The sequence below is a fragment of the Balaenoptera ricei genome, chromosome 11, assembly GCF_028023285.1.
Source record: "Balaenoptera ricei isolate mBalRic1 chromosome 11, mBalRic1.hap2, whole genome shotgun sequence".
Lineage (NCBI taxonomy): Eukaryota > Metazoa > Chordata > Mammalia > Artiodactyla > Balaenopteridae > Balaenoptera > Balaenoptera ricei.
The window spans coordinates 95,772,310-95,788,656 of record NC_082649.1 but is presented as its reverse complement, the minus strand read 5'-3'; the positions used below and the strand labels follow the sequence as shown (position 1 = coordinate 95,788,656).

Here is a 16,347-nt window from a genome sequence, read left to right as displayed (position 1 = left end):
TAACTCAATACTTATTTTAAAAAAGTCCTAAATTTGGTGTATTATGACAGTTTACAAGTAGTAGCATTTCCTCCACCCACCCCCCGCCCCATTGCAATGTCAATTCTGTGGATATTTAAAAGTTTGTTTCTATTTTAACTAGCCCACAGACCCAATTCTTTAAGAGCTAGCTGATTTCTTTCTAGCACATGGTCTACAGACCCTGCTCATGGTAACCTTCTTTCCACCCCCTTCCAAAAAAGTCAGCACCTTCCATCATGATGCACATTTTAAGTTAAAACTGTCAATACAACCCTCAAAATGCAAGTTTATTGAATAAAGCTGAGAAGGGCAGTAACAGACAAAAAACGCATCCACCTAAATAAAAAAATTCACATATTTACAAAGTTCAGTAACTGTCAGGTTTCACATGCAGAGGTTAATGCACAGGAAAATGTTGGTAGTAGTGTCTGGATGTCTCGAAACGCTGGAAGCAATGAACAGACACACAAACACATTACGGTTTAGCTGTAGGTCAATTAACGAACCTATGCGGTCCCCACAGAGTCACACATTCTAGTTCTGATTCCTCCTTTTAGACACAAGCAAATTGCCACATTCTTTGTAATGGTTCACAGTGACCATTAATGGTGTTGAAGTACAGTAGCAAGTTTAAATATCCCCTCATTTACAGAACCATCCATCCCATCAGGGAAGTATGCAACATGCTTCAAAGAATAAGAACAATTTTAAAAGCCAAGATTCTACTCATAAAAATGTGAATGGAGAAAAGCAAGTAGTGTCTGTGCAACACGGTGCAGTATTTTGTACAGAATATCGTTAAGGCCATGGCAGTCTATAAATTAAAACTGATATCATTAAAAGAACTTACTGTTGACTGCACTTTGAGTGCTCAACACGTTTGGAAGTGCACTGTCTACATGAGTGCTGCTTAACAAAAGAAACAAAATCACACACAGTGTGAGGCAACACATAAGCAAGTGTACCATAGTTTTATCTACTACAGCGGGCTACGTAACAATTTACAAGTGCTCCAGCTTTAATATGTCCCTTTATGTGCATGGAGATCACTAAACTACAAAACATTTTCAGGTAAGTTTTTATACATCTCTGTATCATAGAAGCAAACAATAGACAGCATCAGTTCCTCACCTCTGTGTGATTATTCAACAACCTGCAGCCGTTGTGCATGATTACATCAGATAAAGCAGGCAGGTCTAGAGTTGTCACAATAAACAAGATGTCCAATGGCACCAGACAAAAGAGTGCCAAACCTTACATCGATAAGAGAGAAAAATAAGAATTTTTATTTGTTTATAAGTATCTATTGTGCTGAAAGTCAACTTTATGACTGAATATAAAAAGTCAAGAGTTAGAGTGTCATGCAGCAGCACTGGTTTAATGACTGGAGAGAGAAAGAACAAACAGGTGTTTGAACAGTCTGACATTCTTAACACATTTTATTATATTGGCTGGAATGCTCTAAATTCATGAAAGCTTTTGAGAAAATCTTCAATTCCCAACCCCTTAAAAAAGTGTGTTGAACCAGGGAAAAGAAAAGAAAAAATATAGAAGTAATGATCTGGACAGATACAAAACAGCATGCCTCAGTTCCTCCCGTACCCCCAACTGCTATCTGGAGAAGAACTCTCAGAAAGCAGAATGTGTTTAAAATTCATCGCCCAAGATCTTGCCAGTGTAAAGAGCCAATAACAACATTGATCTGGTGCCTCTGTTCACTCTGCAGACCATTTTTTAAATTCCTAAGGTGTAATTATACGTTTCACATGCATTTGTGAGATACATAAACATTCTGTTTCTATCACACATGAGTCAAGCTAAAGGTTTTCTAAATACTGTGTGTGGCACTAGAAACTTCATGCTGTATCAAGTCAGTATCAGTATTAAGCTACTGGACTCTATAATGAAATATCAGAGACAGACATTTACTGAAAACCAATATAAAAACCTGGCCCACAAAGACCAGAACAGAAATATGCAATTTTTCTTGATTTAAGATGGTCAAAAGTGTGTTTTTTTAAAAAAAGCTCTACACACTGTTTAAGATAAGTATGTATAAGAAGCCTTTTTGTGTGCTGACTTTATCATGACAACTCTAGCTGATTCTTTATGAAGGATTAAGGATACACATCTTCAGCAGTGCACATGAGAAATAAACTCTGAAAAAGGCAATTTCTTGGGTTTAGGAAGGACCATATTCTGGGAAGTACTTCAGAGGAACGGACAATAATTCTAAGATTATAGCCAGGAAGGACTGGAAGACTTCAGGGGATGCTTCAGCTTCTTCTAGATTTTGAATGTTGAATAAGCCACTGAAGTGTGATATCTAAAGATGGAGGGAAAAAAAGTGAAGATGTTGAGATATCAAAGTTAAGAAACCAAATATCAGAGAATATTTAAAACGCAGCTATTTCAAAGCATATGCTGGACCTGCCCTCTTCCTTTCTGCCTCTATACTACTATACTTATATAGATATCTGTATCTATCCTACTGTTCTTCATTCCCTGACCTTCAAGAGGTTATTAATCTGGAAACACGAGAGACTGAAGAGTCTCCAATTTAAAAGTTAAATTGTATACAGAACAGCTTGTGCCTTCCTTTATTCATTCAAAAGCTTACTGATTGCCTGTAAGATCAGGTATTGTGTGTGAAGCTCCAGGATGCAAAGAGACAGGAGAACCACTCCCTGCCCTCGAGGAGCTTTCATCGTGCTGGAAAACACGCAGGTAGTCAGTCGCCTGGTTGTGGGGGACAGCCTCCACAGAATTCCAGGCAAAAGAAAGAGCAAAACTCATAGAATAAGCAGAGGCGTGAAACTACGTGGAGCTGTGGCTGGATTACAAGTGATGAGATGTGGCTGACGCACAGGGATGGGTAAGGGGGGTAGCCTTAGCTCATTGCTAAGGCTAGAGCAGGGGTTCTCAAGCTCCCCCTTTTCACATTTGGGGCTGGATAATTCTTTGCTGTGCACAGTAGAATATTCTGCAACATCTATAACCATGACCACAAGATGCCATTATCACCACCCCCCATCCTCAGCTGTGACAACAAGTAATGGCTCCAGATTATCTCCAAATGTCCCCTGCAGAGCTCAGTTGTTTTCAGTTGAGAACCACAGGCCTAGAGGGAGCCAGATAACCTTGTATGCCATTCTAAGATGCTCAGAAGTTTGGATTTTATTCTCAAGTCAACAGGAAGTCATTGGAGAATTTTAAGCAGGGAAACCATACTGTTTATTGTAAACTGTAAGTTTATTGTAGTAAGTTCAACAATGGCAACCGAGAAGGGCAACCTGGAAGGCTGCCAGTATACAGACTATCACAACAGGAAGAGGAAAGGGACGAAGGCCTGAAGCAAATCAAGTGCTGTAGGGATGGAGAGGAATAAAATGAGGGGCACGTTCAAAATACAGAACCTACCAGGACTGACCAAATGCAGCGGGTGAGAAAGGATCTTCCGGCCTGAACAAGTGTGTGTGTCATGGAGCTGCTCACTAACAGCAGCTGAAGGAAGAACAGGCTTGAGGAAAAAAGACTAAGAATTCGGCAGTAAGCACACCAAGTTTGAGGTGGAGGAGGTAGCACATGGAGATGTCTAGCAGGTAGTTTCAGCTGTACAGATCTGAGGAAGAGATGGAGACCGGCAAGATAGCATCGTAGAGGTGGCAACTGAAGCTACAGTGGCCGAGAACAGCCAGGAAAAGCCCTTAGACTGACAGGAGAAGGCAGCTAAGTCAAAACACTGAATTACTGTCCTTGAGTTCTCTAAAATGTGTTATCCACATAAAGGGCATGTGCGCATCTATTAGAAGCAGCACTCTATTCTCCAAGCCTGAAAGACGAGCGCACATTCAGTCTCCCAGTTTCCCAGCTAACATGCATTAGAGAAACTGTAAACCAAACACTGTATATAAAGAACAGCCTAGAGCTGAGATCTGAACAAACACAACCAGCGTTGTGGAAACCATCATTTAACCCGACTGCCAGAGCAGGTCATTTGCACTTCAAAAGAAAGACAGCAGTGTGTAATAAGAGCAAAGCCACACTCATTTGAACTGAATGGAGGAAAAGGTAAATCTGAAAGTGAAATGACTAGGTTTAAATATTTAAGAAATTCACTTAAAAAAACTTGTGCACATTGGACATACGTCATATCCTAAAGACAGATGAATCCTTAAGATCAGAATAAAAGGCAAAGAAATAAGATATTCAGATGCAGAAGGAGTTATCTTCCATGATAAAAAGAGCCACAAGTATAAGCCATCTTTGCAAAGATCAGCTTCCCTGAAGTAATCTCTTGTATGTGTAGTTTGAGGACAAATTACTATTGAAACTAAGGTACCTCGTGTGCCACATTAGGAAGCTGGAAGTATAACATACAACCCATGTGCACTGAAATACTTTTTGGAGCAATTTAGTAAATTCATAAATTTGGCACTAAAATGTTATAAAAAAGCTGAAATTAAGGAGGGTGTTCTGAGACTTCATTATTCAAGAAGTCTACCTGACTTGGCTGTTAGTTGTACTTCTTGCTCCAAATAAACAGGCTTTACAAACTAATTTTGAACCTAGTTAAGAGGGCATTAGTTTCCTTGGGCTTGATAATATGAAGTGAACCAGGAGTTCTACAAACACAAACCTGGTGACTATAGAGCTCTACAATAAACTGTGAAGACCAGCCTCAAAGAGCAAAAGAAGTTCTCATCAGCTCTCCTGCATTTGCTTCATAAGTGAGCTCACAAGGTTTTTTCAGCAAAGTATCTGGTTAGTTTGTCACAGCGGTAAAATAAATGACTTTTTTTTCTCCCTTCAAACACTCTTTTCCCCCTATGTTGGAAAATACCAGAGAAAATATAAGGGAGTAATGGATTTACAGAATAGCACAACATACTAAAAATTACGGTTAGTGTAGTACAGGGTTTCTCAATCTTGCCACTACTGACATTTTAGGCTGAACAATTCTATGCTGTGGAGGCTGTATGATGTTTAGAACCACCCTGGCCTCTACCCACTAGATGCCAGCATCACTCTCCTCATTACGACAACCAAAAATGTCTCCAGACATTGCCAAATATTTCCAGGGGGAAAAAAAATCCCTCAATGAGAACCACTGCTGTGTAAGTAAATGCTCTCTTGGGGGCACAACTTAAAATTTAAGAGAGTTCCCCTCAACATCGGAAAAACATTTTAAATACACTCTAGTAACCCTAAGTGCTTGAATAGTCTCTTCTCAAATTAACTGGATGCTCCCAAAATAACAAGTCACTTACTCTATCCATTTAATAGAGGTGAGTTTGTGTCCATCAGCCAAGTACTGGGCTCTGATTGTTTTGGGTGCTCTTTAAAGGAAGCCCAGAATCAGCCAGAAAACCATCAATACTATAAGCTAATTAGAGCATGTTTGAGGGGAGGAGGGAAGGAGCCGAGATATGGACTGGAACTGACTTGGAAAACAAGTTAAGTCTGGTGAGAACCAATACATAGTGAATGAAGGTTAAAGAAAAAGTGTCAGAATGCCTTTTAAACACACTGTTTTGGCACTATTGATTTATTACATTTTATTCCAGTATACTTTTTCAATTGGAAATATGACCATGGAAGAATGGTCAGAGAGAGATAATTTGAAGATGGGGAAGGAGCCATGAGCCAAGAATGCAGGCAGTCTCTAGAAGCTGAAAAGGGCAAAGTAATGGCTTCTCCTCTAGAGTCTCCAGAAGGAGCACGCCTGTAATTTTAGTCCTTGTTTTTAACTGACAGCAGCAAGAGAAGATGAACACATCCCTGTGATGTCCACCATACGTCAAACACTATGCAATTCATTTTCTCACTCCCTCTCGTAAGAGAGTTTTGAAGTTGTTGCCATCATCCCCATTTTATAGATGGGGATCAGGGAGTTTAAGCGCTCTGTCGATGGCCAGTCAGAAAGTAATTAAGGACTGGGTGTTCCAGCCTGAGGCTGCCTTACTCCAAAGCCCATGCTGTTTCTAGCCACTACGCAGCACTGATGGATAGCCTCTTTTTATATAGTGACCCACAGAGAGAAATTTTTTCACCAGTGACCACCAAACTGGGAGAAGTGAAGGAGCCATGAAAATCCCTAGGTTCCTACCCATCTGCTTTAAGGCACATGCATTAAACTCTCCTTTCAAACTCTGGTTGAGTCTATCATGCCAGACGAGACTGAGCTTGAGAAGCTTTTGCCATGAAGGTATCTTTTACTGGTGAGTTTATTTTACTGCACTGTTACAGGTCTTTTCACTCAAGCAGCTGTCTTAACACTGAATAGCCTTTTCATCTCATCAAACACTTCTGTTTATCTTTTCTTTTAACCTTTCTACTTATCTTTCTTTTTTCAACCTTTTGATCCTCTCCACGCCAATACACTTTTATTAAATAATCCCTCACCAAATTAGTTAAGAGACTAAAGTTGAGTCAGATATACTTATTCTTTAGGATACTGTACTGGCTTGAATCGTGTCCCCTAAAAATTCACCTCCACCTGGAAACTCAGAATTTACTTGGAAATAGGGTCTCTGCAGATATAAGATGAGGTAATACTGGATTAGGGCCTACCTTAATCCAGTAATGTGTCTTTATAAGAAGAGAAAATAGACGCACAGACACGCACACAGAGGAGAAGGCCATGCGAAGCCAGAGGCAGAGAATGGAGTGATGCATCTACAACCAAGGAACGTCAAAGACTGCCGGGAACCACAAAGCCAGGAAAAGGCAGGAAAGGATCCTCCCCTAGAGCCTTCAGCGAGAGCATGGTCCTGCTGATACCTCGATTTCAAACCTCTATCCTCCTGAACCTGAGAGGATAAATTTGTGCTGTTTCTAAGCCACCCAGTTTGTGGTACTTTGCTATGGCAGTCCTAGGAAATTAATACAGACATTAAGTAGATAAAGGGTATTCTAGCCTTATCCTTTAGAGTGCTAACATATTGCAGTAATATATTGTGATTTTGATACATGCAAAACCATAATAATGCCTATACACCGATTTTTGTAAAGTCTTATTTCAAAAACATCATCTTGTTACAATGCACAGCTGGACACTAGCTCTGCAAAAATTAATACAATAAATTGATATCACATAATGCTTAACATCATGTCTCTTTTGCATTTACTTCTTTAAATAGCATGGAGCAGATTCAGGATATTATATTTGTTGTCAAAAGGTATAATGTGTACTCTTTTTCCTGAGGCAAAAGCAATAGTATTTTATAAGAGAAATCACTTAAACAGAAATGGAGATAATAAACAGTAAAAAGCATGAGACATCCCTTCTAATCATACCCACTTCTTCCACAAACACCAGTCATTTCTTACCTATATTATCCTTTTCTTTGCAAGAAATTGAATAGCAGCAAATTTCTCTATCCTGAATAGCAGACAGATTCCTATAAAAAGCAGAATTAAGAAAATAAGTCTGTGCTTAAAACAACAGTCATCTTTTCACTCGCTGCTCAATTTTGCTTGTTTTTTTAATTACTATACAGAAGAAATTATTTTATTAATACTAAAATTTTACGGGGACTTCCCAGGTGGCGCAGTGGTTAAGAAGCCACCTGCCAATGCAGGCAACAAGGGTTCAAGCCCTGTTCTGGGAAGATCCCACATGCCGCGGAGCAACTAAGCCCGTGCACCACAACTACTGAGCCTGAGCTCTAGAGCCCATGAGCCAGAACTACTGAACCCATGTGCCACAACTACTGAAGCCTGCACGCCTAGAGCCCGTGCTCCGCAACAAGAGAAGCCACTGCAATGAGAAGCCCGTGCACCACAATGAAGACGCAATGCAGCCAAAAATTAATTAATTAATTAATTTTAAAAACAATGTTTAAGAGGGAAAAAAAAATTTATGGGTTCACTTTTCTAGTATGTCAAGTTTATCTACTCCAAAACGTGACTATGATCATTACTGAATAATACAGCAATGCTAAACAAAGCAGTGGGCAAAACAGTATAATTTAGAACCAAATTTTTTTTAAAAAACCATCACTCATTCTTAAGACATACATTTTTTCAATTAGCTGTTTCTCATCCAAGGCATTAGGAAGATCTCTCTTGTTTCCGAGTACTAGCACCTTTAAAAAGAAAAGATACTGAGTAAATTTTATGTAAGAAAATGTCACAGAAGCATATCATATGCATATCTGTAGACGTTAAAATCAGGATGTGATGTCATGCCATAATTAAAGTATATTTATGTGACTGGTGGCCTATCTCATTCATTTAATCATTCAAATTAGCATTTACTCTAACTCCTACCATGCAGATGTCCTTACTTCAACATGTGGCTGCCAACTTCTATTTAAAATATTCTAAGTCTACCGTATGCATTCTGTTATTTCTTAATAAGTCTTTACCAAAAAGTGAATATGATCTTAACAACCAAGGGTGGAGGAATGAGTTTCAACCATTTTTGTCTGTTAGTCATTAATCTAACAGTAAACATGTAAATAAGCCTTTAAAATTCTACACTCATCCTATAAAATATAATGTATAAATATTCTAAGATAATGGATAAGCCTGGGGATCAGGATAAATACAGTAGCCATAAACTCTGAGACTAAACATCGCCATCTGATTGGTAGACGTGCTTTGAAAAACAAGGAAAGCGGAGAGGGGTGTCCCAATTATCACTCTATCTTTCCCAGGTACATCCTTTCTGCCTTACGAAAAGCAAAAACTATGAGTACATATAACGTATTTGATAACATCCTTACTCTGAATCAACGTTCTCTAAGAAACTGTATCTTTGACCAATCCTAAGAAAGTACACGCCATGTCTACCTTGTCATCTTGTTAAACACTTGTCAAACCTATTTCTTTCACTTAATACATGCCCCTACCCCCACCCCTGACTCCAAACACGGCGACTGATTCTATTTCTAGGCCCTAGACTCTTAGCTCTCACAAAGGAGAAAGAGCCAAGGACAGAGGCTGAGAGCAAGGGTCACCAGGAGCTCTCCGGGGAATGCTAAGTCACAGGGGTCAGAGAGCCAAAAGCCAAATCTCAGCACCTTTGGTCAGCCCGTCCTTCCCTCCCCAACTCTTACCCCTCTCCACACTCTTATTTAAGTCACCCCAGGTTCTCAACCTGGACCTGTGTGAGTTTTAAAAATTGCATCATGGTCATTTGTGATCAGTTGTCAGTTTTGGGGTTACCTGACATCTTAGCCCTCTTCCTACATTTAAGAAATTTTCCACCTTATGAACCTGCTTCCCAATAAAGCTTCTTGCTTCTGTAGATAATTTCTTTTCCAGCCTTCCTTTCTGCTAGAGAATGGACACATAATCTAGGACCAACCAAAACTATGAATGCAGAGCCAGTACTGCAAGAAAGTGGGGGTAGAGAATCCATTCTGCTAGGGAAGGGGCATCAACTAAATGACCTTCCAATCGGAGCAACTGTGTCTGGTGTGCAGAAACTGCATGAGGTCACCAGACTTACTCGATGGTGTAAGTCTGGATGTGGTCCTAGCAGCTGCTGAGCCTCCCTTGTTCCAGCCTATTTTCTGAACATGGTTATGGGTAGCCTTCTCAGAGACTCTGTGAGCTACCCAATATCCTTTCAATAAATCCCCTTCTACTTAAATCGGCTTTCTATTGCTTGCAACTAAAAACTCTTACGGTGACCAAGATGAAACTGATTTTTTTACTTATGGTATGTAGAACTAGTTGTTAACATAGAAGAAAAAGAATAGGCTTTGAAGTCAGAAAGACATGGAGTCAAACCTAGCTGTGCCAATACACTAATGACCATGCGATCTTGAGTGAATAACAACTGTTACAAAGGAGGGATCACACCATCGACCTCAATACATTGTGCGGATTAACTGAGACAACATACCTCAAGGAGCTGACACTCGTGAACTGGTCATGAGGGTAAAGCCTAGTCCTTTTCAGCATCCCTTAGCTCAACAAATGGCACCACCTTCCATCTAAGTAAATGAGCCAGGAACTAGGAATTATTCTTTATATCTTCCCATCTAATACATTACCAAGTCTGGAGACCTGTCTTCCTAAATATCCTTCCAATCTATTTCCTTCTCACAACCTTGTCTACGACCACCCCAATCCATGGTACTCTATTTTGCCAAGACAACTTCAACAGCTTCCTAAAACTGTCCTCCTTATAGTCCCCCTTCAATCCATTCTTAAAGTGACATCAGAATGATTTAGATGATAAATCTCATCATTCAAAAACACCCAGGGAGCTTCAAGATGGCGGAAAAGTAAGACGTGGAAATCACCTTCCTCCCCACAAATACATCAGAAATACATCTACATGTGGAACAACTCCTACAGAACACCTACTGAACGCTGACAGAAGACCTCAGACCTCCCAAAAGGCAAGAAACTCCCCACGTACCTGGGTAGGGCACAAGAAAAAAGAAAAAACAGAGACAAAAGAATACGGACGGGACCTGCACCAGTGGGAGGGAGCTGTGAAGAAGGAAAGGTTTCCACATACTAGGAAGCCCCTTCGCGGGTGGCGGAGGGGGGAGCTTCGGAGCCATGGAGGAGAGCGCAGCCACAGGGGTGCGGAGGGCAAAGCACAGAGATTCCTGCACAGAGGAGTGGTGCCAACCAGCACTCACCAGCCCCAGAGGCTTGTCTGCTCACCCACCGGGATGGGTGGGGGCTGGGAGTTGAGGCTCGGGCTTCGGTCAGATCCCAGGGAGAGGACTGGGGCTGGCTGCATGAACACAGCCTGAAGGGGGCTAGTGCGCCACAGCTAGCCAGGAGGGAGTCCGGGAAAATGTCTGGAGCTCCTGAAGAGGCAAGAGACTTTTTCTTGCCTCTTTTGTTTCCTGATGCGCGAGGAGAGGGGATTAACAGCGCTGTTGAAAGGAGCTCCAGAGACGGGCGTGAGCCGCTGCTATAAGCGCGGACCCCAGAGACAGGCATGAGACACTAAGGCTGCTGCTGCCGCCACCAAGAAGCCTGTGTGCAAGCACAGGTCACTCTCCACACCTCCCCTCCCAGGAGCCTGTGCAGCCCGCCACTGCCAGGGTCCCGTGATCCAGGGACAACTTCCCAGGAAGAACGCACGGCGCGCCTCAGGCTGGTGCAACGTCAAGCCGGCCTCTGCCATCGCAGGCTCTCCGTACCCCTCCCTCCCCCAGGCCTGAGTGAGCCAGAACCCCCAAATCAGCTGCTCCTTTAAACCCGTCCTGTCTGAGCGAAGAACAGACGCCCTCAGGTGACCTACACGCAGGGGCGGGTCCAAATCCAGAGCTGAACCCCCGGCAGCTGTGCGAACAAAGAAGAGAAAGGGAAATTTCTCCCAGCAGCCTCAGAAGCAGCGGATTAAAGCTCCACAATCAACTTCATGTACCCTGCATCTGTGGAATACCTGAATAGACAACGAATCATCCCAAATTGAGGAGGTGGACTTTGGGAGCAATGATATATATATATTTTTCCCTTCTTTTTTTGTGAGTGTGTATGTGTATGATTCTGTGTGATTTTGGCTGTATAGCTCTGCTTTTACCATTTGTCCTAGGGTTCTGTCTGTCCATTTTTTTTTTTTTTTATTGCTTAAAAAATTTTTTTTTTCTTAATAATTATTTTTTTTAAATTATTTTATTTTATATTATTTTATCTTCTTCTTTCTTTCTTCCTTTTTTTCCTCCCTTTTATTCTGAGCTGTGTGGAGGACAGGCTCTTGGTGCTCCAGCCAGGCGTCAGGGCTGTGCCTCAGAGGTGGGAGAGCCAAGTTCAGGACACTGGTCCACAAGAGACCTCCCAGCTCCACGTAATATCAAACGTTGAACATCTCCCAGACATCTCCATCTCAACGCCAAGACCCAGCTCCACTCAACGACCAGCAAGCTACAGTGCAGGACACCCTATGCCAAACAACTAGCAAGACAGGAACACAACCCCATCCATTAGCACAGAGGCTGCCTAAAATCATAATAAGGCCACAGACACCCCAAAACACACCACCAGATGTGGACCTGCCCACCAGAAAGACAAAATCCAGCCTCATCCACCAGAACACAGGCACTAGACCACTCCACCAGGAAGCCTACACAACCCACTGAACCAACCTTAGCCACTGGGGACAGACACCAAAAACAACGGAAACTATGAACATGCAGCCTGTGAAAAGGAGACCCCAAACACAGTAAGTTAAGCAAAATGAGAAGACAGAGAAACACACAGCAGATGAAGAGGCAAGGCAAAAACCCACCAGACCTGACAAATGAAGAGGAAATAGGCAGTCTACCTGAGAAAGAATTCAGAATAATGATAGTAAAGATGATCCAAAATCTTGGAAATAGAATGGAGAAAATACAAGAAACGTTTAACAAGGACCTAGAAGAACTAAAGAGCAAACAAACAGAGATGAACAACACAATAAATGAAATTAAAAATTCTCTAGAAGGGATCAACAGCAGAATAACTGAGGCAGAAGAATGGATAAATGACCTGGAAAATAAAATAGTGGAAATAACTACTGCAGAGCAGAATAAAGAAAAAAGAATGAAAAGAATTGAGGACAGTGTCAGAGACCTCTGGGACAACATTAAACGCACCTACATTCGAATTATAGGGGTCTCAGAAGAAGAAGAGAAAAAGAAAGGGACTGAGAAAATATTTGAAGAGATCAGAGTTGAAAACTTCCCTAATATGGAATAGGAAATAGTTAATCAAGTCCAGGAAGCACAGAGAGTCCCATACAGGATAAATCCAAGGAGAAACACGCCAAGACACATATTAATCAAACTATCAAAAATTAAATACAGAGAACAAATATTAAAAGCAGCAAGGGAAAAACAAGTAACACATAAGGGAATCTCCATAAGGTTAACAGCTGATCTTTCAGCAGAAACTCTGCAAGCCAGAAGGGAGTGGCAGGACACATTTAAAGTGATGAAAGAGAAAAACCTACAACCGAGATTACTCTACCCAGCAAAGATCTCATTCAGATTCGACGGAGAAATTAAAAGCTTTACAGACAAGCAAAAGCTAAGAGAATTCAGCACCACCAAAAGAGCTTTACAACAAATGCTAAAGGAACTTCTCTAGGCAGGAAACACAAGAGAAGGAAAAGACCTGCAATAATAAACCCAAAACAATTAAGAAAATGGTACTAGGAACATATATATCGATAATTACCTTAAATGTAAATGGATTAAATGCTCCAACCAAAAGTCATAGACTGGCTGAATGGATACAAAAACAAGACCCGTATATATGCTGTCTACAAGAGATCCACTTCAGACTTAGGGACACATACAGACTGAAAGTGAGGGGATGGAAAAAGATATTCCATGCAAATGGAGATCAAAAGAAAGCTGGAGTAGCAATTCTCATATCAGACAAAATAGACTTTAAAACAAAGACTATTACAAGAGACAAAGAAGGACACTACATAATGATCAAGGGATCAATCCAAGAAGAAGATATAACACTTGTAAATATTTATGCACCCAACATAGGAGCACCTCAATACATAAGGCAAATACTAACAGCCATAAAAGGGGAAATCGACAGTAACACAATCATAGTAGGGGACTTTAACACCCCACTTTCACCAATGGACAGATCATCCAAAATGAAAATAAGTAAGGAAACACAAGCTTTAAATGATACATTAAACAAGTTGGACTTAATTGATATTTATAGGACATTCCATCCAAAAACAACAGAATACACATTCTTCTCAAGTGCTCATGGAACATTCTCCAGGATAGATCATATCTTGGGTCACAAATCAAGCCTTGGTAAATTTAAGAAAACTGAAATCGTATCAAGTATCTTTTCCGACCACAACACTATGAGACTAAGTATCAATTACAGGAAAAAATCTGTAAGAAATACAAACACATGGAGGCTAAACAACACACTGCTTAATAACCAAGAGATCACTGAAGAAATCAAAGAGGAAATCAAAAAATACCTAGAGACAAATGACAATGAAAACACAACGACCCAAAACCTATGAGATGCAGCAAAAGCAGTTCTAAGAGGGAAGTTTATAGCTATACAAGCCTACCTTAAGAAACAAGAAACATCTCAAATTAACAACCTGACATTACACCTAAAGCAATTAGAGAAAGAAGAACAAAAAAACCCCAAGGTTAGCAGAAGGAAAGAAATCATAAAGATCAGATCAGAAATAAATGAAAAGGAAATGAAGGAAACGATAGCAAAGATCAGTAAAACTAAAAGCTGGTTCTTTGAGAAGATAAACAAAATTGATAAACCATAAGCCAGACTCATCAAGAAAAAAAGGGAGAAGACTCAAATCAACAGGATTAGAAATGAAAAAGAAGAAGTAACAACTGACACTGCAGAAATACAAAGGATCATGAGACATTACAAGCAACTCTATGCCAATAAAATGGACAACCTGGAAGAAATGGACAAATTCTTAGAAATGCACAACCTCCCGAGACTGAACCAGGAAGAAATAGAAAATATGAACAGACCAATCACAAGCACTGAAATTGAAACTGTGATTAAAAATCTTCCAACAGAGGGAGGGAGATGCAAGAGGGAAGAGATATGGGAACATATTGTATATGTATAACTGATTAACTTTGTTATAAAGCAGAAGCTAACACACCATTGTAAGGCAATTATACTTCAATAAAGATGTTTAAAAAAAAAAAAAAAAATCTTCCAACAAACAAAAGTCCAGGACCAGATGGCTTGACAGGCGAATTCTATCAAACATTTAGAGAAGAGCTAACACCTATCCTTCTCAAACTCTTCCAAAATATAGCAGAGGGAGAAACACTCCCAAACTCATTCTACGAGGCCACCATCACTCTGATACCAAAACCAGACAAAGATGTCACAAAGAAAGAAAACTACAGGCCAATATCACTGATGAACATAGATGCAAAAATCCTCAACAAAATACTAGCAAACAGAATCCAACAGCACATTAAAACGATCATACATTATGATCAAGTGGGGTTTATCCCAGGAATGCAAGGATTCTTCAATATACGCAAATCAATCAACGTGATACACCATATTAACAAACTGAAGGAGAAAAACCATATGATCATCTCAATAGATGCAGAGAAAGCTTTCGACAAAATTCAACAACCACTTATGATAAAAACCCTCCAGAAAGGAGGCATAGAGGGAACTTTCCTCAACATAATAAAGGCCATATATGACAAACTCACAGCCAACATTGTCCTCAGTGGTGAAAACTGAAACCATTTCCACTAAGATCAGCAACAAGATAAGGTTGCCCACTCTCACCACTATTATCCAACATAGGTTTGGAAGTTTTAGCCACAGCAATCAGAGAAGAAAAAGAAATAAAAGGAATCCAAATCGGAAAAGAAGAAGTAAAGCTGTCACTGTTTGCAGATGACATGATACTATACATAGAGAATCCTAAAGATGCTACCAGAAAACTACTAGAGCTAATCAATGAATTTGTTAAAGTAGCAGGATACAAAATTAATGCACAGAAATCTCTTGCATTCCTATACACTAATGATGAAAAATCTGAAAGAGAAATTAAGAAAACACTCCCATTTACCACTGCAACAAAAAGAATAAAATATCTAGGAATAAACCTACCTAAGGAGACAAAAGACCTGTATGCAGAAAATTATAAGACACTGATGAAAGAAATTAAAAATGATACAAATAGATGGAGAGATATATCATGTTCTTGGATTGGAAGAATCAACATTGTGAAAATGACTCTACTACCCAAAGCAATCTACAGATTCAATGCAATCCCTATCAAACTACCACTGGCATGTTTCACAGAACTAGAACAAAAAATTTCACAATTTGTATGGAAACACAAAAGACTCCAAATAGCGAAAGCAATCTTGAGAAAGAAAAACAGAGGTGGAGGAATCAGGCTCCCTGACTTCAGACTATACTACAAAGCTACAGTAATCAAGAAGGTATGGTACTGGCACAAAAACAGAAATATAGATCAATGGAACAGGATAGAAAGCCCAGAGATAAACCCATGCACATATGGTCACCTTATCTTTGATAAAAGAGACAAGAGTATACAATGGAGAAAAGACAGCCTCTTCAATAAATGGTGCTGGGAAAACGGGACAGCTACATGAAAAAGAATGAAATTAGAACACTCCCTAACACCACATACAAAAATAAACTCCAAATGGATTAAAGACCTAAATGTAAGGCCAGACACTGTAAAACTCTTAGAAGAAAACATAGGCAGAACACTCTATGACATAAATCACAGCAAGATCCTTTTTGACCCACCTCCTAGAGAAATGGAAATAAAAACAAAAATAAACAAATGCGAACCAATGAAACTTAAAAGCTTTTGCACAGCGAAGGAAA

General features: G+C 40.1%; 1 protein-coding gene across 1 annotated transcript in view; it reads right to left on the bottom strand.

The window, feature by feature from the left end:
* Window positions 1–281: 281 nt before the first annotated feature.
* Window positions 282–16,347, bottom strand: part of ARL8B (ADP ribosylation factor like GTPase 8B) — a 61,478-nt gene continuing 45,412 nt past the window's right edge. The window contains 3 exon segments of the mRNA XM_059940231.1: window positions 282–2,347; window positions 7,354–7,424; window positions 8,044–8,111. Of these exon segments, the coding sequence (XP_059796214.1) occupies window positions 2,298–2,347; window positions 7,354–7,424; window positions 8,044–8,111 (189 nt within the window). The 3' untranslated portion in view covers window positions 282–2,297.